The 25,131-nt window shown below is 47.0% G+C and overlaps 1 protein-coding gene across 2 annotated transcripts in view; it reads left to right on the top strand.

Moving 5' to 3' along the window:
- BCAR3 (BCAR3 adaptor protein, NSP family member) overlaps positions 1 to 25,131 on the top strand; it is a 294,360-nt gene that overhangs the window by 244,090 nt on the left and 25,139 nt on the right. For both annotated transcript variants that reach the window (XM_012439670.2, XM_012439676.3), the window contains 2 exons: positions 21,190 to 21,318; positions 23,726 to 24,168. In XM_012439670.2, coding sequence (XP_012295093.1) covers positions 21,190 to 21,318; positions 23,726 to 24,168 — 572 coding nt within the window. The remainder of the gene's footprint in view (positions 1 to 21,189; positions 21,319 to 23,725; positions 24,169 to 25,131) is intronic.

Genomic DNA, 25,131 nt, shown 5'->3' with positions numbered 1-25,131 from the left:
TCTAATGAATGCAAGGTGGCTGAGCCCTTTTCTCTGTTTATCCTGCTGGTCCATTAGATATCAATAATGTATATAATGTACAGAAGCCACAAGATATTTTCTTTCAAATGGCAGCCAGGTTTCAAAACATCTCAGAGTTCAGAACTGTTGTCTTGACTGCTCACATTTTAACATTTGTCATAAGACACCAGTGCCAAGAGCTTTGTATATCAGTACACTATTTTGATGAAAATATTCAGAGAACCTCCGTTGGCTAATTCAAGATGAGGCCTGTGTTCTATGTTGCCTGCCTGCGACGCACTAGGAATTAAGATTAATATAGGCTTTCGTTGATCTTGGGGTTTGCCTGCCTTGGAAAAAGCCTGCGGACCTCATTTATTCCTGGGAAACTGGACTCTGAAAGTTCTGAAGGAATCCTTCCCTCCGCGAAGCAGAGCTCCCTTTCCTGTGGGACTGGCTTATGCATTACCTTTGAAAAGGCTGCAACAGGGTTATGATGCTTCCTTCTTCTCAATATGCTTTTGTAAAAAAATCAGAAAAACTACCTGTTAGTGGGAGAAATCCTTTCTGCATAAAAATATACATAGTGGGGAAAGGATGAGCCTCCGCTGATTTTGCTCTCTGGTAGGAGTGTTCATTTTTGTCCCTTTGTCAAGAAATTTGATGGAGGATGAGTAATTAATTATCGGTTAGAAGCGTTCTGACTCGAGCCCCTTTCTGTCCTGGAGCCCAGTGGAGTGATGCAAGGCCCATGTGGTTTCTGGCCTAAATATGGATTGTTCTAGTGTGGGGCAGATGAAGTCATGCCATTAACGTATTTTAAAGCTTCCAAGATAGACTGGGAGGTCCCAAAGGGTATGGTGCACTTCGGGGACTGGCAGTAGGTTTCACTCTAACAGAAGTCCTTCCACAAGCCAACTTCTGCTAATTCAGAAAAGTGCAACTCAGCATTGGGTATATGAGGGAGTCGGCCTAGAAATATCTGGGTCTGACAGATGAGATTCTGTTTGGGCACCCCTGTTTGTCTGCAGTTACAGCCCCAAGGCTGCATAATGTGTAGAAAAGGCCGTTTAATGTATGGGCTTAGTCGGAAGCTGCTGTCCTTCAGCTTGTCCGCTCTCTCCCGCTCCACTGTGGCCACTCTCAGCCGTTGACTATTGGTAGAAACACTCCTCTTTCCAGCCGGGCTTCCTGCTCCATTCCCAGTTTGTCGAAGTCTTCATAGCACAGAGAGAAGGCCTGATCTGCTCACTCGCTGGAAACTGTAGCCCTCAGTCCCAACGTAGAGTTCCCCAACTGCACCCTCAAAATGAGTCTCCCTGTTTTATTTGGCTTAGCTAGTTACTTGGGAAAGAAATCTGCTTGTACCTAATCCCCCATCCTGCCAATGGCGCCCCAGTTGATAATGCCGAATCGCTTTATTGATTCGCACTTTAATTAGGGGTTTCAGATCTTGCTGCTCATAATTAGTTTCCTTTGCAATTAGAGTTTCAAAATTAAATTGTGATTGATTGCCTGATAGCAAAGAGGAAATAAAGCTCCAATTCTTGACCATGTATACTGCTTCCCTTGGCATGAATTTCTCATACCAAAAATAACACTGTGGTAGCCATGGTAACTTTCCGTTTGGTCTAATCCATATCATCTCTAGAGAAAGTATGATGGTATTAATAGTGTTTGTTGTATGGGAAGAAAACTAAAAATATAGAGGCCCCTTCCTTACATAGGAGAACAATTATACTGATGTTTTCAGAGTGTAAGATCTTATTTGCTTAGGGCTTACAGAATTTAGGATGTATTCAGAGGCCTCATATGGATTTGTGTATAAAGACCTTGGAAGGGAATTAAGTGGGAGGCCAAAATGGAGAGCAGGATCAGGGATGTGCTGGCCCTCATAGAGTTGGAGCCAAATACTGGGTGTTCCAGCCATGTTGAGGGTCGTGACTGTATCCCAAAGGGGTTCACCGTAGACAGCCATTTCATAAAAGACTACTGCACCTTTTTTTCTGGGGAAAAAAAGAGGAAAGTGTATTTTGTTTAAGCCCAGTGGAAAGGAGCTTGTAATGGAGATATTCCAGATCATAACATTAATAGACATTCAAGTTCTAGAGTCCATGGGTGTTGAATGTCGCCCCTTCCATGCAAAAGCACTCGGTTATGTGGGGAGGGGTGGAGCAGTCAATGAGAAGCAAGGCATGGGTCCTGCCTTCAAATGGCTTACCACAAGAATACTATTAGGTCATAATAGCATTTCGTTACATTTGCAAAAGACTTTCAAATGTGAGTTCTTTCACATCTTGTTCCATTGGGGTCTCAAAACAAGCTCTGTGTGCTGTGAAGACTTTAACAACTTTGCCTCATTGGAGTCTGAAAATAAGCTCTGTGAGGTAAGCAGGACATTAATTTACCCTTTCCACAGAGGAGACACCAAGGCTCAGAGAGACAGCCTGCCCAGAATCATTTCATGGGGAACCAGGAATAGAAATCACATCTTCTAGGCTGAAGCCTAGTGCTTGCTATTTATTATTTATTTATTTAGAAATAGAGTTTCACTCTTGTTGCCCAGGCTGGAGTGCAATGGCTGCAACCTCCACCTCCTGGGTTCAAGCAGTTCCCCTGCCTCAGCCTCCCAAGTAGCTGGGATTACAGGTGCCCGCCGCCACGCCTGGCTAATTTTTGTATTTTTAGTAGAGATGAGTTTTCACCACGTTGGCCAGTCTGGTCTTAAACTCTTGACCTCATGTTATCCGTCTGCCTCGGCCTCCTGAAGTGCTGGGATTACAGGTGTGGGCCACCGTGCCCGGCTGCCTAGTGCTCTTTCTACTGTACTATATTAAGACAAGTGATGCCTAAAACATGATATTGTATATGTTAATAATTTTATTTTGCAGTTCAGTTGGGACAGAACAGTGTGAGCCTATTTTTTAGAAGAGCTTCAGGGAGGATGTGGGACTCTTTTTTTTTTTTTTTTAAGAATATTTAACCCCTTTTAAATTTTTCTCCTTTTTTTTAATAACTGGGGATTTGGATGGACAAAGGAAAGAATGGTATAGGGATGGCATTTCAGCCTGGGGAAGCCACAGACCCAGTAGCTCAAAGAAAAGTCACTGGCATTTGGAAGAGTGCAGAAGGCCAGGCCTGCTCAGAGCAGAAGGTCCACTGGGAAGGTTAGTGGGCGACATGGTCAGAGAAGTCACGGAGGATCTAGGAATAATCCCAGCAGCCAGGCCTCTAGTACTAGGGGTTAATAAGTATGTGAGGCACGTTTCCCCGCTGGCTTTTATCCGATTGCGTCCCCAGTTCAGCTCAGCAGTTGCTAGCTGTGGTACCTTGGATGTGTCTTTCTTTTCTGGGTGCTGGGGACCCAGTGGGAGTTGTTGGTGCTGTGGGAAGAAGCTCTGTGGTAATACCGTGCCTGACGGGCGTTCTGCAGACATTTATCTCTGGCCGACGGAAATGATCGGTTATCAATGATGTGGTGGTGCCCTCTTTAGAGGGTGCCGTGGCTCCCCGGAGGAAAGGGCCTGGCATAGATGGGGCTGGAGTGGGGAGGGTCAGGGATGGCCTCCTGCAGGGAGGGAAGGCCTCTGCCGAGTCTGGTGAATTCGTAGAAATTATCCAGAGAAGAAGGAGAATTGGCCTTCTCGGTAGAGAGAGGAACACGCACAAAAGTATAGAGATGTGGAGTACCCAGGTGTGGGTGGCGGGAGGTACCAGCCCGGAAGGGGAGAGCAGGGAGCGGCCGCTGGCAGGCCCACCTCCAGGTCCCTGGTGAGCTGGAGAAGGAACTTGGTGAAAAGCACCCTGGGTCACATTTATGGGGCTGGCCATGGGGACAAACCCCTGTCGCTTCTGGCCCCTTGTGTCTCTGATTGTTTGTAACTTATTTATTTAAGTATTTTTGTGGGCGGAGGACAGAGGAGCTAAAACTTGTCACTTTAACAATGTCTGTGCCTGAGGAAGGTCGGGGCGGCTGTGTGTGTTAGAGGAACCTAAGACATGGGAAAGACCTTGCGAGAGCAGAAAAGCCGCCTTCTGAAAGAGCGCAGATGGAGAGGTGGGGGTGTGGCGCCTGTGGGTAAATGAATCAGCAAGTCTCAGCTAACCAGGCCTTCGGTCCAGTGGCGGTGGTCTTGTCAACGAGCAGCCACGGTTAGAGGCAGGGGAGGTTAGGCGTGTACTTTCCTAGACTTAGATTTGACTGCCTTTGCAGCCAGGAAGTTCTATGTAGTATTGTTCCTGTTTTATTTTGCTTTAAAGTCCTTTCCCCTGCCCTAAAAAAATATCTGGAGCCTCCTGTAATCCATATTATAGCCTGAGGAGTCACATCTGCCATCCTAGGGTGCTGGGCCACTGGAACTTGGTTTTATGTGAAACTGTCTTTCTGTGGTGGCGGGGGGGGTGGTGTGGTAGAGCAGAGGCCCTGCTCATCTTCCCTGTGGCTGGTCCTTTGGTCTGTCTGTTACTGTGACAGCTTGGGGACTGGTGACACATCCCAGAATTGACGATGGCCTGAGTTGCCTTTGTCAGTGGGGCAGGTGCACCATCAGCACGAGCTGTACAAGGAAGGTGGAAGAAGCCTTGCGGGAAATGTCTTTTCAGATGACCTGGCCTCTCCTTGTGACTGCTGCTAGTTGCTCACTTATCTCTCCAGCCCTCCAAAAAGAAAGGACAGCGTAGCTTTTTGAAAGAGGCTTAAATGCATTCCATTGGCATCTGGGAGCTGTGGGATCTGGTTTCAATATCAGGGGAAAGACATGCTTGACAGAGGCTGTGTCCCAGCACCCCCTTCCCTAGCAGACCCTGGAGCTGGGATCGTGGCCAAGAACTTGTTTTTGTTGGAGAGACCAAAGTGGGAAGCAGAAATGGGACTGGGATCTTGGGAAAATTCTGTTTGTGGGCTCAGCATCTCCAGGACTGCAGAGGGATGGGCCAGTCTAAATGGGGGAGGACGCTGGAGGCTTAGTGTGCTCCAGCCGCAAAGGTCTCCCTGCACAGCCAGAGTGAAAGGTCAGCAGTGCATGGGCGACCCAGGCCTGTTGCCGGGTTTAAAGATGTTGTCAGTGATAGCTTGGGGGCCTTTTAGCTGATGGATATCTTGGGTATCCCCAGGAATAGCAAAGGACACTCAGCCTGTCCTGGTTGGAAAGAAAGGAAGAAGGTTGGAAGGTTGGAACCTCAGGAGGTTGGACACCATTTCTGGCCTCAGCTGGATTTCCAATGTGTGTCCACAGTGCCAGGAGCTACTGTTGGAATCTGGCTCTAGCCATGAGAATGTTATGGCTTATTTTTCTTTGTAGCTCATCAAAGTGCTGTTTCATGTCTTTTAGTTCTTGTGGAGAAGAACTCTCCCCATTGTCTACTCTAGATCTGTGTGTGCTTTTATAAAAATAGTTGTGTACAAAGGACTGACTAGTAGAATCTGGATTCTCAGTAAGATGGGATTTGAGGAACTGTCCATCCAGCCTCACACTCAGAAGCCATTGATTCATCACCCTTCCCCACCCTACCCCTAGCATGTGCACTGAGGACCTACTGGAGGTGGAAGACAGAGGTGAATGTTCCCGCCTGAAGGAGCTCAGTTGTGTCTGATAGGCAGATGGAGATACAAGCAGCTTAAGCTGTGCTATGTGAGGGGTGCAAAGGCAGGAAGGATGCACAGCCTATTGTGAGATCTAGGGAGAGGTCTTTAACCCAACCCTGGATCAGAGGACTTCCTGGAAGAGATAACGCCGTAGGAGCCGTAGGTAGAAAAGGCATAGGAGAGGAAAAAAGCTTCCTATATGGAAGCATAAGGCTGAAGCTGAGGAGTGGAAGGAGATGAGGTGGTTGGGGATAGAGGTGGTTGGGGAATAGAGCATGCTGGGCCTGTGATGGGGGAAGAAATAGGACATTATTTTAAGGGCAGTGGGCACCCAGCAAGTGGCTTGGATGGGAAGTGAGTGAGAGCTTGAGGTCTGGGCTCTATGTGTGGGATGAGTCTGAGGAGCATCAGCAGCATCTGCCTAACTCATGCCTGTCCTCCCTGGGCCCCTGAAGCCTCCCATCTGTCCTGCTTGTCCTCGCTCAGCACACCCTAACTTTCCTTCTAACACCCACAATGAGATCGTGTTTCCTCTTAGCTTAGAAGCATGCTGTGGTCTTTCCCATGTTAAAAACCATCCTCATTTCCATGCTGTCTTCCTGGTCCCCATCTTCCCCCATCCCAACGCTGGTTAACACAGTCTTTTTTAAAATATTGATCCGGGGGTGCACGTGCAGGTTTGTGCATGGGTATATCACATAGTGGTGGGATGTGAGCTTCCAGTGAACCCATCACCCAAATACTGAACGTTGTACCAATGGGTGGCTTGTCACCCCACGCAACCCAACCCTCCCCCATCTTGTGGAGTCCCCAGTGTCTATTATGTCCCTCTGTATGTCATGTATGCATAAACTCCCACTTACAAGTTAACAGTCTTTACTCCCTCCCTTTCCATCAGCCACTCAGCCCCCCTTATGCCACCAGTGACCCGCACATTGCCAAGTGCAGGAGATGCTGTCCAATTCTGATATGATTGGAACTCTCTGTAGCACTTGACAATGTTGATCATTTCTTCCTGAAATCTGCTCTCTCAGCCTCCAGGACACTGCATACTATTTGTTCTCCTGGGTCCTTCCTGGCCAGTCCTACTGTGTTCTTGGGTTTCTCTTTCTAGTCTGCCTCTGAACAGCCTCCCCCAGCCCTCTTCTCATGCTGCATCCCATCTCTCTGGTGAAAGCTGGGATAGAATACCCCTCTATACTGAGGACTCCCAAGCCTTAGTTCTCCAGACAGGCTCACCAGTCAACCCATGCCCACAGCACCTGGATCCCGTGGCCTGGTAAGTGACTCCATCCAGATGACCCAGCAGACCCCAGTCCTACATACTCCACAAACCCGCTATGCCCTCGTGCTTTTTTATTAGGTGTTGGTGGCTCAGTCATCTTTCTGTAATGCCCATGCCCCTTCCTCCTATTCATTTTCCACATGTAATTAATTAGTGAGTCTTCACGATACTGCCTTCTAAATGTCACTCTTATCTGCCTCTTTTTTTCTGTCCCTACCACCACCCTATTCTCTTGTAGGATATAAACATTCTTGCTCACTGTTTAGCTTACAGGAATGCTGTATGGATTCATGAGATCTGAGTTGTATTGGGTTGAGTGTCTTATCCCTTTAAGTCCAGTTCCTGGTTCTCTGTTTCTTTGCATGACATCTAGGATGCTGCTTGCATTTTTTTAAATGCTTGTTAAATGAGATATGTGGGTATCAAGTCCTTTGAGCTCCTCTACAAGGAATATACCTTTAAAATGACCTGTGAGTTGTGTATTAAAAGTGGCACAGTTGATATCTGGCCAAAACCCATCTTGTGATGAATCATTTTGTTTTACTGCAAGCCTACTACATACTTAGCACTGACATATGATGCGCTTTGTCCCAGAGCAGAGTTCCGAGACGGTCGCTAGTCATGGTACTATTTTGGAGAGAGAGAGAATTTGAAAGTCATTTGTTCCACACCCCACGCTGGAAGGCTGTCTGAATCTTTGGCTTTTCTTTCGTGTGTTTGGCATATCTTGTTTTTCCTTCCAATTACATCTTTGGGTGTCTTTCAACTACAATGCATATTTTTGATTCAGTACTCTCCTTTTCTTAATTTATCTCACACATTCAAGGTGAATTATGAAAAGGGGAGTATTTGAATTAAGTTGATTTTGATTTGCTGACATTCTTACTGAATAGCAAAGGGGATATCTGGTTTGATGAACAGCTGTGTTCCAGATCATTCATAATTTGCATTAAGATGTTGAATTAACAAGATTGAATTACCAGTGGTCAAGATTTCTGGCTTGGATCCTCTAGCATTTTGAACTCTGATCAGCTGGTTTTCACTCTTTTATTAGGGTCTGCCTTAGCCAGGGCAGTCTCTGTTCTTTTCATTCTTTGTAGATGTTAACAAAGCACTACTATTACTAAGTGTAATCTTGCTGCTGAACTTGGCGATTAATATTTCACTTGCATTGTTACATTTCACCCCAGTGCCAATCCTGTGAAAGCAAGAGAAGCATTATTTGAAGTCACTCGAGGACATGGTTAAAGGGAGCAAAGTGGTTTAGAAGGAGTTTTCATAGGTTGAACTGGTGTTTAGCTTTTATCAAAGCATTTCATTTCTCTGGTCCAATAATAATTAAGTGCACCCGGTGACCTTCGGCCTTCCTCTTAAGCGTGGCATACCCGATTTCTTGCTGGGAGGAATGAGAATGCAGGACTGCCTCGTGGGGATGATTTGGATCTCTGCTTCTCTGTGGGCTGCTCCAGGAAGTTATCTAAATTTGATCTAGACGGAAGGTACCCACCAGGGCTTTCAGCAGGACAAGATGTTAACAAACAGCTTATTGGAAATCTCATCGTGTTTCGGTTCATCTAGTAACAGGGAAAGATGAGACCCGCCCCCTCCTTGGAGCTGAGCTTTGAGTGAGGGTGTAGGTAAATGATGCTCATCAAGGGGGTAAGAAACATGATGGGCAAACTCACTGGAGTCAAGAAGGGGTGGAGGGGGATGTTACAGTGCAGTGAGTACATGGAGCAGTTTCACCAGTGTGCGGGTGATCTCAGTGAAGAAAAGAAGCCATGTTTGTTGGCGTTGTGATTGCTACATTCTGTCACGCTTAGAATTCCACCTGAAGTTTTCAGGCCAATATCAGTGAGAAATAATTTTCAGTCTCTTTGGTGTCCTATCAAACTAAAACTGACCTTCAAAAACAACAGCTTCATGATTTGGCAGGATGGGAATGTGTGCAAGAGACCTTGCCCAGAGAATGACTGGGGATCAAAGGTAACAGGGGTTTAGCATCAAAGGAGCTGTGGGCACCTATCACAATGATTCTAATATAATTAGTTTGGCATGTAGGATTAAGTTACTGCTGGCTGCTTGCAGAGTGCTCTGCTCTAAGACTTCAATCTTCACAAATTTAAATTAAATTAGTCTTTTTAGTTTGCACACATGGATAACAAATTTAATGGGAATTTCTCAGAACTTTGATAAGCAAGGCTTTCTACAGATATCCTCTTCATATTTACTACTCATGGTTTCTGAGCCTCTTTTGATAGGAGATCGAGTAGGTTTGATAATGAATGAAAGGAAATCTCTTAGATTTGGGATCTCTAGGGGTTTTGATGGTATTTTCTTATATGCATTAGGGTCTGATTGCCCTTGTATCCTCACTCATCTGTGAAAGGGAAAATCATATACAGTAAGAAAATGAAGCATCTTAATTTAACAGCAAATTGCAAATCAGTTTTAATAGCACTGAGGTGAGAATTTGGTCTACAGTATGATAAATTATAGAGATCTAACTATAAAATGGTAAAACGGCATCAAAACCCATCTGCAGAATCTTTGCTGAAACGGAGATTCTTTCTAGGATTTGGAAGAGATAAATGTATTTCATCAAGGTGCTTGAACATTAACATCAGATTAATTGAAGTGTTCCAGAATGCTAAAACTTACTGAATTTTTTATGGAATCTCTGCTTTCTTTGTCAGAAGAGGCCAGAAACCCTTACTGACCCCAGATAAGATAGATGTTTACTGCTGCGCATTCTCTTCAAATGCTTTGTCTCCTCAAAGAGGCTGTGACTGCTGTCAGGGCCTGGAGTCCTCTTCCATCACAGCTGTGGCTGCCTCAGATCTAACCAGGGAGGCCGAGTAGCACCGCGGGCACGCAGTAAGTCCTTGGGTTTCATCTAAGGCACAGTGTTCCAGTGACTATCGAGCTCTTGATTGAAAATTGACCCCCTGACTGTTTCTGCAGAACTTTAGCCAACAGGGAGAAGTACGCATGGATTAGGAAGCTCTCTGCAACGGCTGCTTCACTGAGCTTTCATGAGACAGTGTGAAGGAGCTGGCTCATAGGCAAGGGGCCCAGGGAGGCCAGAGGTCCTCAGCTACCAAGAGCCCAACACCTACAAGGCAGAGAAGTCACAGGGACACACTCAGGTCCCCTCCCTGCTGGCCCATAGGGCGCCTTTGGGTGAATTAGAGTAAGACACCCTTTCCTCAACACACTTTATTGCCATCTGCTTGGCAGCTGTTGTAATCGATATACAGATTCACCACAGCTGTGTATGAGTGGCAGCTCCTTAGCCATGGTTCTGGCCACCATGTGCCCGCTGGGCCAGGCAAAGATGCCCAGTTGCCCATGTTTCACATTTGGTTTTGTTTACCAAATAGGGGATATAAAATTTGAATTTTTTTCTCTTTGAACTTTTTATTTATAAAGTTAATTATTTAAGTAAAGGCTTTGGCTTTAATCACAGTTATTAGCATAAGAAACTGTTTTTCTAGCCTAGCATCCCAATGGGAAAAGTAGGATTGGTGAATTCAGACCTTTCTTCATTTATCTTTGGATTATAATAAAATATTTTTAGGTAAGCCACAAAACCAGCAAGTGTCAATAAAAGGTGAAGCAGACCCAGTCTACTAATGATTTCATTACAAGGCTTTAGGGTTACCTCAAGTGTCAACCCTGTTCTTCCTGTTCTACTTCAGATGAAAACACCCAGGGCCTTGTACTAGAAGTAACTGGTCTTCAAACTTGTAGAGAATTGGATTTTTATTTTTCAGCTTCAGGCAGGGTTGAGAATGGTGAAAGTGATTGGGGTTTATCATTCTTTGGGTTCATGATCAATTTATGCAGGTTTTCAATTGTAAAAATGCCAATTGGTTCTTTAAAAATCCTTTATATACTTAGGAATTTGGTTGTAAACTTGGCCTGAAATGCACCACAAGGCAGGGATTCAAAAGGGCTGTTTCTGAATTCTCCAAAGAACTTCATTTTGGGGTGGATTTACTTGCAAGACGGTGCCAGATGTAGCAGCCTTCTTCAGAACGAGGCTTCAGACTGTTTTGTGTAGTGGTTTATGAAAGTGTGCTTTTTGGGGATTCATTTTCTTTATATGTTTACAGCATTACTGGGGACAGTGATGATGCAGGCCTCAGGTCATCACAGCGATTCCCAGAGTTCAGTGGATTTGAGATGTGGATCTGTCTTTTTGGACCCTTGCTTGGGCCACCTGGTGCAGTTCACAGCCCAACCCGTGGGGTTTCCCACCCCGACCTCATTGAAAGACACCTTCTTAGGCTTTGCTTAGAAATTAGACCAATGGCTAGGCGTGGTAATGCAGGCCTGTAGTCCTGGCTACCCAGGAGGCTGAGGCAGGAAGATCACCTGACCCCAGGAGGTCGAGGCTGCAGTGAGCTATGATCACGCCACTGCACTGCAGCCTGAAAGACAGAGCAAGACCCTGTCCTAAAAAAATGAAAAAGAAATTAGACCAATGTTAATACTGAAGATCCAGAACTCCAGTCAGACTTATTTTGTTTGTTATCAAAATTTCTGGATAGGATTTCTAGAAAATCCCAACCTGTGGAGTTGTTTTGTTCAATTTGATAGGAGGCCTGGACTGTTGTGGACTTCTCCCTCAAGCGAATAAACTGTTCCAAAGCTGAAGAAAAGAGGCTTTTGTTTGAGAACGCTGATAGCATTCCGGGTGTTGGAGCCGTCGCTCCCAGCTAGGATAAAATGGCCCAGCAACCTGCTAGCTCCTTTCTCCTCCCCACCTCCTCTTTTTATGCACACATTCCCTTCTTTTTTTTTCATTCAACCAAGTTAATTGCCAGCCTTGATTATAGAATAAATGAATGACCAGAAAGTTATCTCAATTTTTAAAAATCAACAAAAAATTTATCAACAGCTAAGTGTCCAAGAAGACAGAATTTACATGCAAGGACCTCTTAGCCTTGTGCAAACACAGAACTGTCTTGCACTCTTATGCAGGGCTGTGTCACCTGTGGACTTGTGGACTTGTGAGCCACCTGGAGCTAATACATACAGTTGTTACTATTGAGATATGCATACAAAGTGCTTGCCACCAAGTCACAGTATGCTGCTTACTCACGCTGCATCTATAGAGCCACTGAGTGCTACCCCAAACCCTAAGAACTATTGACTTTGAACTGAAATTAATGAAATAAACAAACCTGTGCCTAAGTAGAGATTAGTTTTCCAACTTCTAGCTTTTATATTCCCTTAGAACTAAATTCTCAAGGGCCAGATAGCTCTAAAACTTCTGATGGATTTTTTAATTTTTTTTTATTTCTTTAATGAAGTAGTTCCACTTTGTTGCTAAAAGCCGTCTTTGAAAGAGGGTTCAAATTCCACGTTGTGTCAAACAAACATCCATGTGCCAGGTATAGTGACAGATGCCTTACTTGTATTAGGTCCCGTAGTCCTGTGAGCTGGGAATTGTTACCTCACTCCTTGTGTGTACAGAAGCAAGCTCAGAAGTATAGAAATGTGCCCAAGGTCACTTGTTCTTGACTAGCCTCCAAGCTCTCTCCTCTTCTCCACACCCACCGTGACAAGGAGTCTGCTAGACAGAGGGCAAGCAGGTGAGCATGGTTCCAGCCAGTCAGTGCCTACTGGGCACTTGCTGTGTGCAGGCACTGGGCCAGGCTCTGGGAGCCAAAGGCAAATAAGGCATGGCTTCTGCTTGGCCTTCAAAGTCCCCGCCTGCCTTGCCTGACTTTCCCCTGGCTGCTCCCCAGTCCCCATCCTGGACTCCAGCCAGGCTGTGCAGTCAGCACCTCTACAGCTGTGTCACTGTGTGCTGGCCCACAAGACAGAGACATGGAGGCGGGACATGAGGAATGTTATGTTCAGAGAGCTGTGAAGTCCCTGCAATTGGGGCCCTACGTCAAAACAGTTAGCAAGTTAGCTTGTGGCCAGGTGGAAAAGGGCATTATCTACCTTATGAGGGAGGCTTTGGGCTTTATCTGGAGATTACTGTGAGCCCTTGGGAGCATAACCAGTATTTCCCCAGACCTTGGCAGCCGACAGACCCAAATAATGTCCTGAAAACTTGAATCCCTCAACTCTCTCATGGAACCCACTTCGTAATGGCAGGACCCTTGCCCATCTCCCCTGCCAGTCATGCCTCTGACAGTTATTTCTGGGGGCCCCCAAGGATACTTCCTGTTTGCATCCACAGCCTTCTCATGAGCTGGGCTCCTGGCAAATTCAGAGCTGAATCCTAGTGTGTCTGCAGGTTCAGTATATGGCAGGGGCTGTGGCTCTGCTCCCTGGGGCTACAGGGAATGTATTGAAAGCTCAGGATTCTGGAGGAACAGGGCATGATAGGAGTCTGTGCCCCCAAGGACCAGGCCTGAGCCCCCGCATGAATGAAAACCAAATATTAGAAGCTCATTGATTGCGTGTGTGTGTGTGGTGTGTGAGGGGAGTTGAAAGAGACTGTGGCTGTCATGTCGGCCTTAGCTGGAGCACTCCTGGGCTAAGACCTCCAAACCTAGGGGCAGTAGAACAAGGCTGGTGGCATGTAGGTGGCAGGTTGTGGGACTAGAGATGGGAGGTAGGGAAACCGTTAGGAGGCTATTGGAGAAGTTCTAGGAGAACAGAACCATCCTCTAAACAGTGGGGATTCAAATGGGGATAGATAAAAGAATCAGGAATTTCTTTTCTTTCTTTTTTTTGGGGTGGGGGGATGGAGTTTCGCTCTGTAGCCCAGGCTGGAGTGCAATGGTCTGATCTCGGCTCACTGCAATCTCTGCCTCCCGGGTCCCGGTTCAAGCAACTCTCCTACCTCAGCCTCCCAAGTAGTTGAGATTACAGGCATGAGCCACCATGCCCAGCTAATTTTTGTATTTTGTTAGTATAGACAGGGTTTCACCATGTTGGCCAGTCTGGTCTTGAACTCCTGACCTCGTGATCCGCCGCCCTCCCCCCACACTCCGCCCGCCTCGGCCTCCCAAAGTGCTGGGATTACAGGCGTGAGCCACCGCGCCCAGCCAGAATCAGGAATTTCTTAACCAATGGAAGCTGATCCTGAGGGTTCTAGTTCGGGTAATAATGAGGACAGAAGAGATGCCAGTGACTGGGGAGAAGGGTGAGATCAGGCTTTGCAAAGGGGATGAGTTCAGTTTATCCATATTGACATCTGAGCTCTAACACGGATTCCAGTAAATATCCCTACCAGGCACCGACCCTAAGGGCTGGAGATGGAGATCTGGTCATTGTCAGCACATTTCAAAAGACTCTGACCTGTGCCTCCAGCCCTGGTCCCCTCCAGCCCATTGCTCTCACTGCAGCCAGATTGATCTCTCTAAAAGTATCTTTTTTGTATACCTGTGGCCTTCCTGGGCAAAGAGTTTTAGTGACTCTGACTTTCTGAAGTGCGATGGTCTAAACCCTCAGCCACCAATGTTGGGCTGCCCTCAGCCAGTCCCTGCCTTTCTGGATCAGGACTGCTTTGATCACAAGTGACGGGGATCCCACTCACACTAGCCTAGGTCACAGGAAGAGTTTTCTGGCTGATGTAATCAGCTGGGGCTTAGGGATGTACGTGCCAGGGGTCACCTTCCATCTCTTGCTCCTCTTCTCTTTGCTGGTTTGATTCTCCCAGCACTTTGTTCTACCTGGCAGGAAACACGGGGGTGATGCAGCTTCCATGCTTCAAGTCTCATGGTGTTTTCACTGGAGTGGGATAGAGTATCTTCTTTGCTCAGTTCCATCTAGAAAAATCCCAGGAAGAACTCTGATTGGACCAACTTGGGACAGGGGCCCTTCCTGAGCCAACCAGCAATGGTCAGGAAGGTGGGGTCAGAACCACATGCTTGGAGTGAAGATGGGGCTCTCCTGGGGAACCGTGGGGTTGCTGGATCTATATAAAATACATAACATACTATCGTTGTGTCTTCACATGCTTTAGCCCTTTCCCCCTAGCCAGAACCTTCCAGCCAAGGCCAGCCCTTTTTGTCTTCCTTAGCTCAAATGTCCCAGATCTGATCCTCACCGTCCAACCCTGATTCTCCAGACCTCTGTCCTCCTCCCATCCCCATGAAGCTGTTTGCAGGACACTCACTCCTGGCCACAGTGACTTTTCTCATTTTTCCATGGGGAAAACCAAAGGACAAGGAGGTGGAGTAACTTGCCCTAGCGGCAGAGCTGGGAGGGACAGGGAGCAGACGGCAGGACAGGCAGTGTGTTTCTAGAGCGTGGGGTGTGTTAAATTGTTTCTTTGTGTGCTGTCTTCCAAGCAGTCTGTGCCTTCCTTGAGGGCAGGGATGAGGGCATCCATCCCCTGCGGGCAGCCAGATGCTGGGCAACTGTTTGGTCATGGTGATGGATGGCCATGGCCAGCAACAACCTCTTTTCACCCTCAGTTCCTAGGTCTGGGGATAGTCTTTCCTGGTGATTTGCACAATTTAAAATCCTGTGGGAACTAGGAAGCCTTTCTTACAGGCAGGGATTGAGTAAAATAATTATTAATTATAATGTAGATGCCATCTTTTTAAAAATCCTGCTGTCTCTTACATGTGAATGAGTGTCCTCAGCCTCCTCTGGGGCTTTCTGACAGATCCTCCAAGTGCATCCCTACCCCTCCCCTGTCTTGAGAACTGGAATCTCCTGGGTGTCCAGGGCCCATTGTTGTGCCTGATTTGAAATGCAGGCTCTGGTGCTCACACAGGAGACCCCGAGCTCCATTTCTCCCATGCTGGAATGGCTTTTCTTCCTTGGAGAGCTGCTGAAATGTGGGTTTCCGCATTAATCAAGGTTCCCAGCACGTCCATGGAGCTGGCTCTGCGCCTCCAGAACGTGTTTTCCAATCATCTCCCAGGCCCTGGCTATTCCAGCCTGTCAAGACTGGACTTGCCGGGGCCATATGGGGCTGCAGAGATGTGCTTTCCAGATTCAGAGTGATATTTATGATTTCTCCGAGCCAGCCCCAGCAAGCTAGGACCAGCCCCCTCCATGTAACCGAGCAGAGGTGCTGGGGCAGGCGGGCAGTGAGTGAGGATTGAAGAAACCTGCGGCAGGCAGCCTCCAGGCCCTCGGCAAGCTCCAGGCTGCTTCCCTTCACTGCTTCCCTCCCAAACACTGGCCTCCCTCAGCGTCCTGCATCAGACCCTGAACACGAAGCATGCTTGTTTTATGGAAACAGATTAGCAGCATCCTTATATGAGTCTATAATGACACCAGTGCCGACTGCGTGCCAGGGATGTTCTTGATGCTTTCCAGGTGCTGACCCATTTAATCCTTATGAACACCTCATGACGCATTATCTCGCCCATTTTGTAGATGAGGAGCCTCAGGCCCTACAGTTACTGTCACTTGCCCAAGGCCACATAGCAGGTCCGTGGCACAGTGGCCTGTGGATTGAGGTGGATCTTAAACACCTCGCTGTAACAGCTTTTGATATGAGTTGCGGTCTACTAAAATGCTGGGGATAGGAAAGATGTTACTAGACTCAGATTTTCATGAAAAGCATCAATTATAGTAACTTATTAATTTTCGAACTATACTGCAATTTGGTTGGACAAGAGACGGCCTCATCCACCCCCTACATTTGCCCTGTTTGTCAGTTTACCTACATCTCATCTCAGACCCCAATGCTAATGACTGGGACAAACATGAACATTTCCAAGAAGGGCCATGTACAGTAGTTACTAACTCCCCTCCCTTCTTCTCTTTCTTTCCTGCGGAAGGCATGCCTATTACTTACGTACATAGTACCTTTTCTTACTCTCCCTGTCCCCGCAAAAGGACTACTGTTAAATTTCTTGAAGCAGAAGATATGGGCCCCACCTGCATGTTTGTCTCATCGTGGTTGTGGGTGGATTTGGTCCCTGGAATGAACCTGGCAAGATCTGTGGGCACAATGTTCTTGATCCAAAGCCCAGCAGCACCCCTTCCTCCGGCGGCTGAGCCCACAGCTGCTGTGTGGTGTGAGCTCAGGATGGCTGGAGCCTGTGCCGAGGCAGTGAAAACCAACCTTGCCTCTCCAACTCCTCCCCTCTTGCCACCTCCTTCCCCCGAAGACAAAAAGCTGGAAAAACCAGGAATCAGATGCCTTCTAGGAATGAGGTTCAAACTCAGTAGCAAATGTTAGAGAATTTGATCTTGGAGAGAAGGTTGTATTACTAGATAATGTGATCATTATTAATGTTTATTGCATTTATGTAAGCGAATGATTATTCACAAGGCTTGCTCTCTCTGCCTGGCAGTTGAAGAACAACAGCCCAGAGGGCCAGAGTCCTGCATTCACACTCAGTGTCAACTTTCCAAGAGAGCACAGCTGCGTTACTCATTTTGGGTGCCACAATGGCTGCTGTCCCTTGCTAACAGAGGGATTGAGGATGATCTGAGTCCAGCCAGTCTTTGAAGCACATTGAGTTCAGAAGATGTCTACAAATGTGGTAGAGTTGGAAAAGAGAAAAGGCTGTAGGAACTGGGGTGGATTTGAATGATGTGCTTGTCTTCTTTATTTTCCCAAGATTGGAAACAGTTGGAATGCCTGGGACCTGACACCTTATTCTGTCTCTTCTCATGCATGATTCTGGGCTATCCAGTTATAACAGTGCATGTGAATATTATGTGAATGAATACAGTACTTACCTCTTCTGCCCTTCCCTTAGAAAGGTAGTCTAAGGAATGGCAGGAGGATTCTTAGGGCATTCATAGAATAAATTAGAGCTTAGAACGATTAGAGGACACCAATAGCCACACAGATGGGATGAACCCTTTGCTGAAGGCAGAAGCTCTGTTGTGTTACCTTAAAGTGCTAGAATTTGCTTCATAGCCATGTCCTAAAAACTAGCCCAGGCCATGAACAGAGTGGTTGCATTCAGGGAAAAATCCAAATTCTTCCCACATGGCAGCAGAAAAGTGGAAGGATATACTGTCACCAGTAATTCAGTTGCATGTGGGAAGCCTACGGAATTTTGCCAAATATTGCAGACACACATGACCAGTCCTATGAAGCAGGAATCTCATTTCTGGTCCCCAAGAAGCACAGCTATCAATCCCAGTGTTCTCAGGAATACAGATGGATACATTTTGCCACAATTCGTTATATGGTCACTTCTCACCTTGGGGTTTACTGTCCATCAAAGTACTTATCTATAGTGGCAAAATCATAGTTGGGGAGATCAAGATCTCATAAAATACAGGCAGCTGGGAAAAATAATTGCATTAATATATGTAATGAAAGCAGTAGTGAAAGTTCTAGAAGGCATCCACTCCCAAAATAACCACTATTTAATCATGAGGTGGCCATATGGGGTGATCCTTTTGAATTGCTTTCTTTAGTTGTCTGGGAGACGTCGTCCACATCATCTGCTGAGGCAGAGGCTCCCAGCAGCAAACCTGGCTCTGCAGCATATTCGAGCCAGCCCTCACTGGCTGGAAATGAAAAGCCTTTTGCAATTGCTTGTTCACTCTGGGTCTCCCTCTCTCCCTCCCTCTCTTTCCTCCCTTTCCCTTTCCCTCCTTCCCTTTTAAAATACAAGTCTAGGCAGTTGTGTAACCTTCAAACTTTTCATAAATTATGCAAGAGCTTAAGGGCATAGTTTTTGAAGTCTGGTCTTTCATCCCAAATTATTTGAGAGCGTTAATCTTAGTATCTTCATTTCTCTCTCTCGGTACTTTCCTGTAGTGCCCTATGATTCCCTCTCTGGAGTCTACGGGGGAAAGTGCAATAATTTAGGATTTTCCTGTTCTTCTCTTAGGAATTAGGAAGATAGCTGATTTTATATATATTTTTTGTAACCAGTTTATAACAGCATTATCTCAAAACCTGGAATAAAAGATTGATGCATATAAAGAAAAAAAAAAAAAAACGCTTGCTGTTATGAGCAGGGCTGAGAAAGGAGCCAGGGAGAGGGAGAGGTGGCTGAGTGTTAGGGCATCAGGGAGGAAGGAAAATGCAAAGATAAATATGGAAATAGCTTCTTGGATATAAGCAAATAAATTTTCAACGAAGAACTGTGCAAGACCTGCTGTATGTTTTCAGATCTCTGCATTTTCAGAGCTCAGACCAAGAAGTGGGTCCAGGGTGCAGTTCAAGGGATTTAGGCTCAGCCTGCAGACTGCCTGTCAGGGTGACTAAATGGCAGTCAGGTCACAATATGGGTTAGGACTTAGTTCAGCCACCAGTGACCGGAACACCCACAAATCCCAGGCTTACCTAAGATAGATCACCTAGGAGACCTGGAGGCTGGCAGTCCAGGGCTGGTGTGTTGGCCCCACAGTCATCAGGGACCCAGCCTCAATCAGGTCTTCCACCCAGCCATTCCTAGGTATGGCTCCCCACTCAGTCCAGAATGGTGTTGAGGCTCCGGCCATCACATCTCAGCTCCTTGGTCAGAACCGAGTCCTGTGGCCGCATCTCCCTGGAAGAGACAGAGATTGAGGAATGTGGTCTTTTGGCTGAATGGCAGCATGCCCAGTGAAAACAGGGCTTCGTGTAGCTTGAGAGAGAAAGGGAGTATCTCCATTACTAAGCAAAGTCATCATCTTTTCTCATCCTGGGTATTTGTTTACTAAATACCCAATGCCTGATGTTTTCAGGCATTGCTCAAGGGCAGTGAGGAAAAGGTAGATGGATTTCTGTTTTCATAAAACTTACAGTCTAGTGGGAGGCAAGACAGACAATAAATGAAAAATAAGCGTGGCCGGGTTGACAACCCCCATTCCACACTCGAGCTATCTTCAGATACAACTGTACAATATTAATGATGGGAGCGGATGGTGTCAAACATCACCGTCTAAAGCCTGCAGGCATCCTGGACAGCCAGCGTCAGCATATCTTGATGCAAATTCCATCCTTCAAACACTCCCGAGTGAGTGCCTGCCCAGTGAGAACAGAAGGAGGGAGCAGTACACAAGTAGTAAGCTGGAGCCCGATTTAAAATCAGCCTGAGTCGTTATTCAGCTAGTGCTCTTCATGGGCCAACGTGCAGAGAAACACTAGAGGATAAGATTTAGTCCTAAGATTTCAGGGCTTTTTTTTTTTTTTAGCGGAAAAGGATTTGGAGCTGTTCTTTGCTGAGGTGCAAAGTAGTCTAATAGGCCAGGCACAGTGGCTCACACCTGTAATCCCAGCACTTGGACAGGCCAAGGTGGTGGATGGATCACTTGAGCCCAGGAGTTTGAACCAGCCTGGGCAACATGGTGAAATGCTATCTCTAAAAAAAAAACTACAAAAATTGGCCAGGCGTGGTGGGACGTGCCTGTAGTCACAGCTACCGGGGAGGCTGAGGTGGGAGGATCGCTTGAGTCGAGGAGGCCAAGGCTGCAGTGAGCTGAGATTGCGCCACTGTGCTCTAACCTGGGCAACACAATGAAACCCTGTCTCAAAAATAAATAAATAAAATAAATAAACATTGTTAAAAAGTAGTGTGATAAGTAATAATTTTGTGGCTCTCATGGGAGTTTGAAGGGCAAGCTGGGAAACGGGAAAATCACAGGGACACAGCCCTTTTCTGCTCATGGGAGCTTCAGCAAGTGGTTCCTGAGCCTGGTCTTGCTGGAAACTGGGCAGGTTTCCAGGTTCATGTCACATGTTGTATGTGGGCTTGGTTCTAAATTAAACCTGGAGCCACTGCTGGCCACCCAGCACTCCCCGCCATGGCCACTGTGCAATGCCGCAGACCAGTGGTTCTCAAACCATCTGAGGTGAAGAACCAGGGTTGCCTTTTTAAATTTGTTTCAGTTTCCTATCTGTCATAAAAATGAAATATTAGAAAAGTGAAATAAAGACATAGACTTCTGTTATTAGATTCAAGAGACATAAAATTGCTCTGTCCATTTGCCCTAAAAGTTTCTAAAGAGTCAATTCCTGAACTTGAGTTTGCCAACAGCAAAGAAGCCAGGGCCATCGTTACCAGCCCAGGGACTGTGCTTTGGGTCAGGATCTAAGGCCAGAAGGAAACTGCTGCCCTCCGCACTCTGTGTCAGGACAGTCCTGAAGGAGAATGCAGAAGCTCCCCCGGGAAGAGAGTAGCCTGGGCAGCATGTGTCTTGCTGTCTGCACGTCTCTGGCCCTTCCCGCCCAGCTGCTTGGGTAGACTGGTAAAGGGAACTTCTTGGTAGACTCTCCTACGATAGTCTCCATGTGCAGGTAAAAATTTTATTACACACTTGTGGCCAGAGAAACGAAAGGTCACAGCTCTTTGTAATCATTATCCAGGCTCCCCTACCTGAATGCAGGCTTTAGCATAACTGGTTGGATTAGTGAAACAGGCGGTCACCTCAGCTGGCATGGCCTGGCGTGGGCTGGGCAGGGGAGCTCATGGTTGACTCTCTGTTGCAGTTCTCCAAGGAGAGGCACGTGATGGACAGGACGCCCGAGAGGCTGAAGAAGGAGCTGGAGGAGGAGCTGCTGCTGAGCAGCGAGGACCTGCGCAGCCATGCCTGGTACCACGGCCGCATTCCCCGACAGGTACCTGGGCTCGTTCCCTCCAGCACACACGCAGCTACTCTCAGGCAGTGTAGACTGATGACATGCAGGGTCCCACTCCGAGACCATGTGGGAGCAAGCTCCTGTATAACCAAAAACAAATACTCTAAAAATGACCTCATTTAGAGCCTTACCTAAGAAGACCTTGGCAAGAGCTGAGGTCAAGAACCCAGAGCACACATCCACATGTTCCGGAAGTGAAGGGACAGCCAGCGCTCCTGGGGTCTGCAAGCAGAGTTGCGGGAGGCAGCAGCCACAGGGTCAGTAACCGGAAGAACTAGGAGGGAGGGCTGTGGCCCAGGTAATTGAACGCTTGGCCAGCTGCCAGCAGCCTCCAACCATTGCAACCCCTCCCTCTCAAGGCAGCAGCTTAGCTTCAGGAGGAGAGAGAGCGGGTGGCCCAGACCAACAAGGCTGCCTGTGCCCCAGTAGAGCCAGCGTTATTCACCCTCTCCATCACTTCCATACTGGACACCATGACCCAGAGGTGGGGAAGAAGGGAATTAAACCCATGACCACAGACTCGTGGCCCAGAATATACTGTGTCATTTGGATGATTGCCATGAATAATGTTTTTTTATGTAATAGTGTAAAAATGGAAAAATAGAATAAGTCTGCAGAATTGAGGCATAGAATTTCCCTTAGGTTTTTATTGTAAACCTGATCTGGCCAATCATTAACCAAGGACAACATGACAGGAAATGTGTGGGCAGGGGCTGGGGGGAAGGGCATCATGTCATAAGTTTTTTTTTTTTTTTTTTTTGAGACAAGAGTCTTGCTGTATCACCCAGGCTGGAGTGCAGTGGCATGATCTCAGCTCACTGCAACCTCTACCTCCTGGGTTCAAGTGATTCTCCTGCCTCAGCCTCTCCAATAGCTGGGATTACAGGCACCCACCACCATGCCCAGCTAATTTTTATGTTTTTAGTAGAGATGGGGTTTCACCATGTTGACCAGGCTGGTATTGAACCTCTGACCTCAAGTGATCCACCCACCTTGGCCTCCGAAAATGCTGGGATTACAGGCATGAGTCACTACGCCTGGGCTTTTTTTTTTTTTTTAATGTAGCATATTTCTTGGCACAATCAAATAAATAATTCTTATTATGACTTTGTTCTTTTAAGTTTAAAATTGATGGTAGAAAATATAGATGCAAAAATAAGGAAATTAAACTCTTATCTATAATTCTCCTGGAGATAACCACTATGAACACTTTTGTGTACATATATTCTCCGGGGCTTTTCAAAATCAAGTATGAGATTGTACTGCATATACGTTTTTGGTAGCCCATTCTACTCACTTACTATGTCCTGGAAATTTTCACCCACTATAAAATATTCTTCCGTACCAGCCTACATTGTATGTCTGTCCATGGTATGCATGCATCACAATTTACTGGACACTTAGGGTGTTTCTAACACTGGGACCAACATCCTTTAAGGGTACTATGTTCATACCTATAATTATTTTCACAGGCTCAACAGGCCCAATTCTGTTTTTTTTGTTTGTTAGGTTTTTTTTTTTTTGAGACAGAGTCTTGCTCTGTCACCAGGCTGGAGTGCAGTGGCTCAATCTTAGCTCACTGCAATCTCCACCTCACGAGTTCAAGTGATTCTCCTGCCTCAGCCTTCCGAGTAGCTGGAACTACAGGCGTGCACCACCACGCCCAGCTAATTTTTGCATTTTTAGTAGACACAGGGTTTCACCATGTTGGCCAGAATGGTCTCGATCTCTTGACCTTGTGATCCACCTGCCTCGGCCTCCCAAAATGTTGGGATTACAGGCGTGAGCCACCACGCCCGGCCTTCACAGGCTCAATTCTAAGAAATGGAATTTCTAAGTGAAAACATTTTTAAGGCAAAGATGCAATTTCGAAGTAACCATGGTAGCCTACTGTTTTAAGCTAACAGAAGTATACTGTTGATCAAATGATGGAATGTCTCAGAAAAATTGTCAGAGTTATAAAACCGGTGGCTATCACCACTGTCCTCCTTATCATGGTCGTTAAATTTGTTTACTACTTGTCATGAATATAAATTTTCAGCCATAAATCGTTCCAAACTGGGTAACTGAACACTATAACCATAACTATAATAACAAGAGTTATTGCTAACATTTTAGCTCCTTAAATTTTTTTAGCCATCCTGTAGGTAATAGTATCATTTGTGTTTTTCAGATAATGTAAATTAGCCACAAGGAGATTATGTAATTTGTCCAGAGTCTTACAGCTGAGCCAGGATGCGAACCCAGGTGGTTGAGGCTACAGGAAGAGCCAGACTAAACAGCTGACCCAATAAGAAATGGTAGCATTGGGAGAAGTGGGTAGCCATAAGCTTTTGGAAGGAATGCGATTTTGCTTTTACTCCTCACTCACCTTTTTGTCCCAAAGGTGTCTGAAAACCTTGTGCAGCGAGATGGTGACTTCCTAGTTCGTGACTCTCTGTCCAGCCCTGGGAACTTTGTCCTAACCTGTCAGTGGAAGAACCTCGCTCAGCACTTCAAAATCAACCGGACAGTTCTGCGGCTCAGCGAGGCGTACAGCCGCGTGCAGTACCAGTTCGAGACGGAGAGCTTCGACTCCATCCCCGGCCTGGTGCGCTGCTATGTGGGCAACCGCCGGCCCATCTCCCAGCAGAGTGGTGCCATCATCTTCCAGCCCATCAACAGGACGGTGCCCCTGCGGTGCCTGGAGGAGCGTTATGGCACCTCCCCAGGCCGGGCCCGGGAGGGCAGCCTCACCGAGGGACGGCCGGATGTGGCCAAGAGACTGAGCCTCACCACGGGTGGCGTCCAGACCCAAGAGCAGAATTTGCCCAGGGGAAACCTCCTCAGGTGAGTCAAGGCCTCCTCCGCAGTTGGCACAGGACCATGAAAGGCACCAGAGGTGCCCAAACTTAGGCAGATGAAGAATTCATCATGGAACAGAGAAATAAATGATGTTAATAGGCATGCCAACTGTTCGTGGAATAGCTGCTACGAGGCACTGCACTGTTAGCTCCCAGCTGAGCAGTGCCAGCAGTAAATGGCACAGGAGCTGAGGAAGGACAGAGCGGGTGGCAACAGGAGAGACTTGTGAAGGGGGGTTAAGCTTGGGCTGGTCTGATGGCTGGGGAGAATTTGGATAGATGCTGCAAAGGGCGGGGGCTCTTCCAGGTGGGAGGCACAGCCTGGAAGTCTGGGGATGAAAAATGGCATGATCTTGGAGTGAGTGTGCAGGTGGGACTGGAACAGAAGGTCTGTGCAAGGGACCCGTAGCAGTGGGCTTAGGGAGTTAGCCCCAGCCAGATCGTGGGGGCCTTAATACCAGGTGCAGGGCTTTGAGGGAACTGCACAGACTCAGCAGAGTGAACGCAGATGTCCTAAGAATAGAAATGGACAGCAATGAACTGGGGGCAAGGAGTGAGACAGGAACAGGAAAGCCAGTTAGTAAATCATGGAGGGGCCTGGCCCCCCAGGACTCTAATGCACGTGGCAGAGTAGGAGGAGGGCACATTGGAGACAGCAGGAGTGACCAGGAGGGGGGGGACTTTGGAGGAAAAACATGCTTTTTCATCTGAGCTGGAAGACTATGGGCTTGAGCGCCAGAGTCCAGCAGGAGTTTTGGGATCCAGGAGGCCATTAGGGCTGAAGACTTAAATTAGGGCTTGGTCCACATGGAAAGGGTGGTTGACTTGGTGAGAACAGATGAGATTTCTAAGATAAGAGACTCAGAGAGCATGGGGGCTATAGTGTGAACCTTGGGAAATGGGGGCAGAGAAGGATTTCGAGCACTTGGTAGAAAATCAGGGCTTCAGA

The sequence above is a fragment of the Aotus nancymaae genome, unplaced genomic scaffold (assembly GCF_030222135.1).
Source record: "Aotus nancymaae isolate 86718 unplaced genomic scaffold, 86718_ANA_hifiasm-v0.15.2.pri h1tg000122l, whole genome shotgun sequence".
NCBI classification, from domain to species: Eukaryota; Metazoa; Chordata; class Mammalia; order Primates; family Aotidae; genus Aotus; species Aotus nancymaae.
Note: the sequence above shows the minus strand (reverse complement) of the source record. Positions and strands in the feature narration are given on the sequence as shown.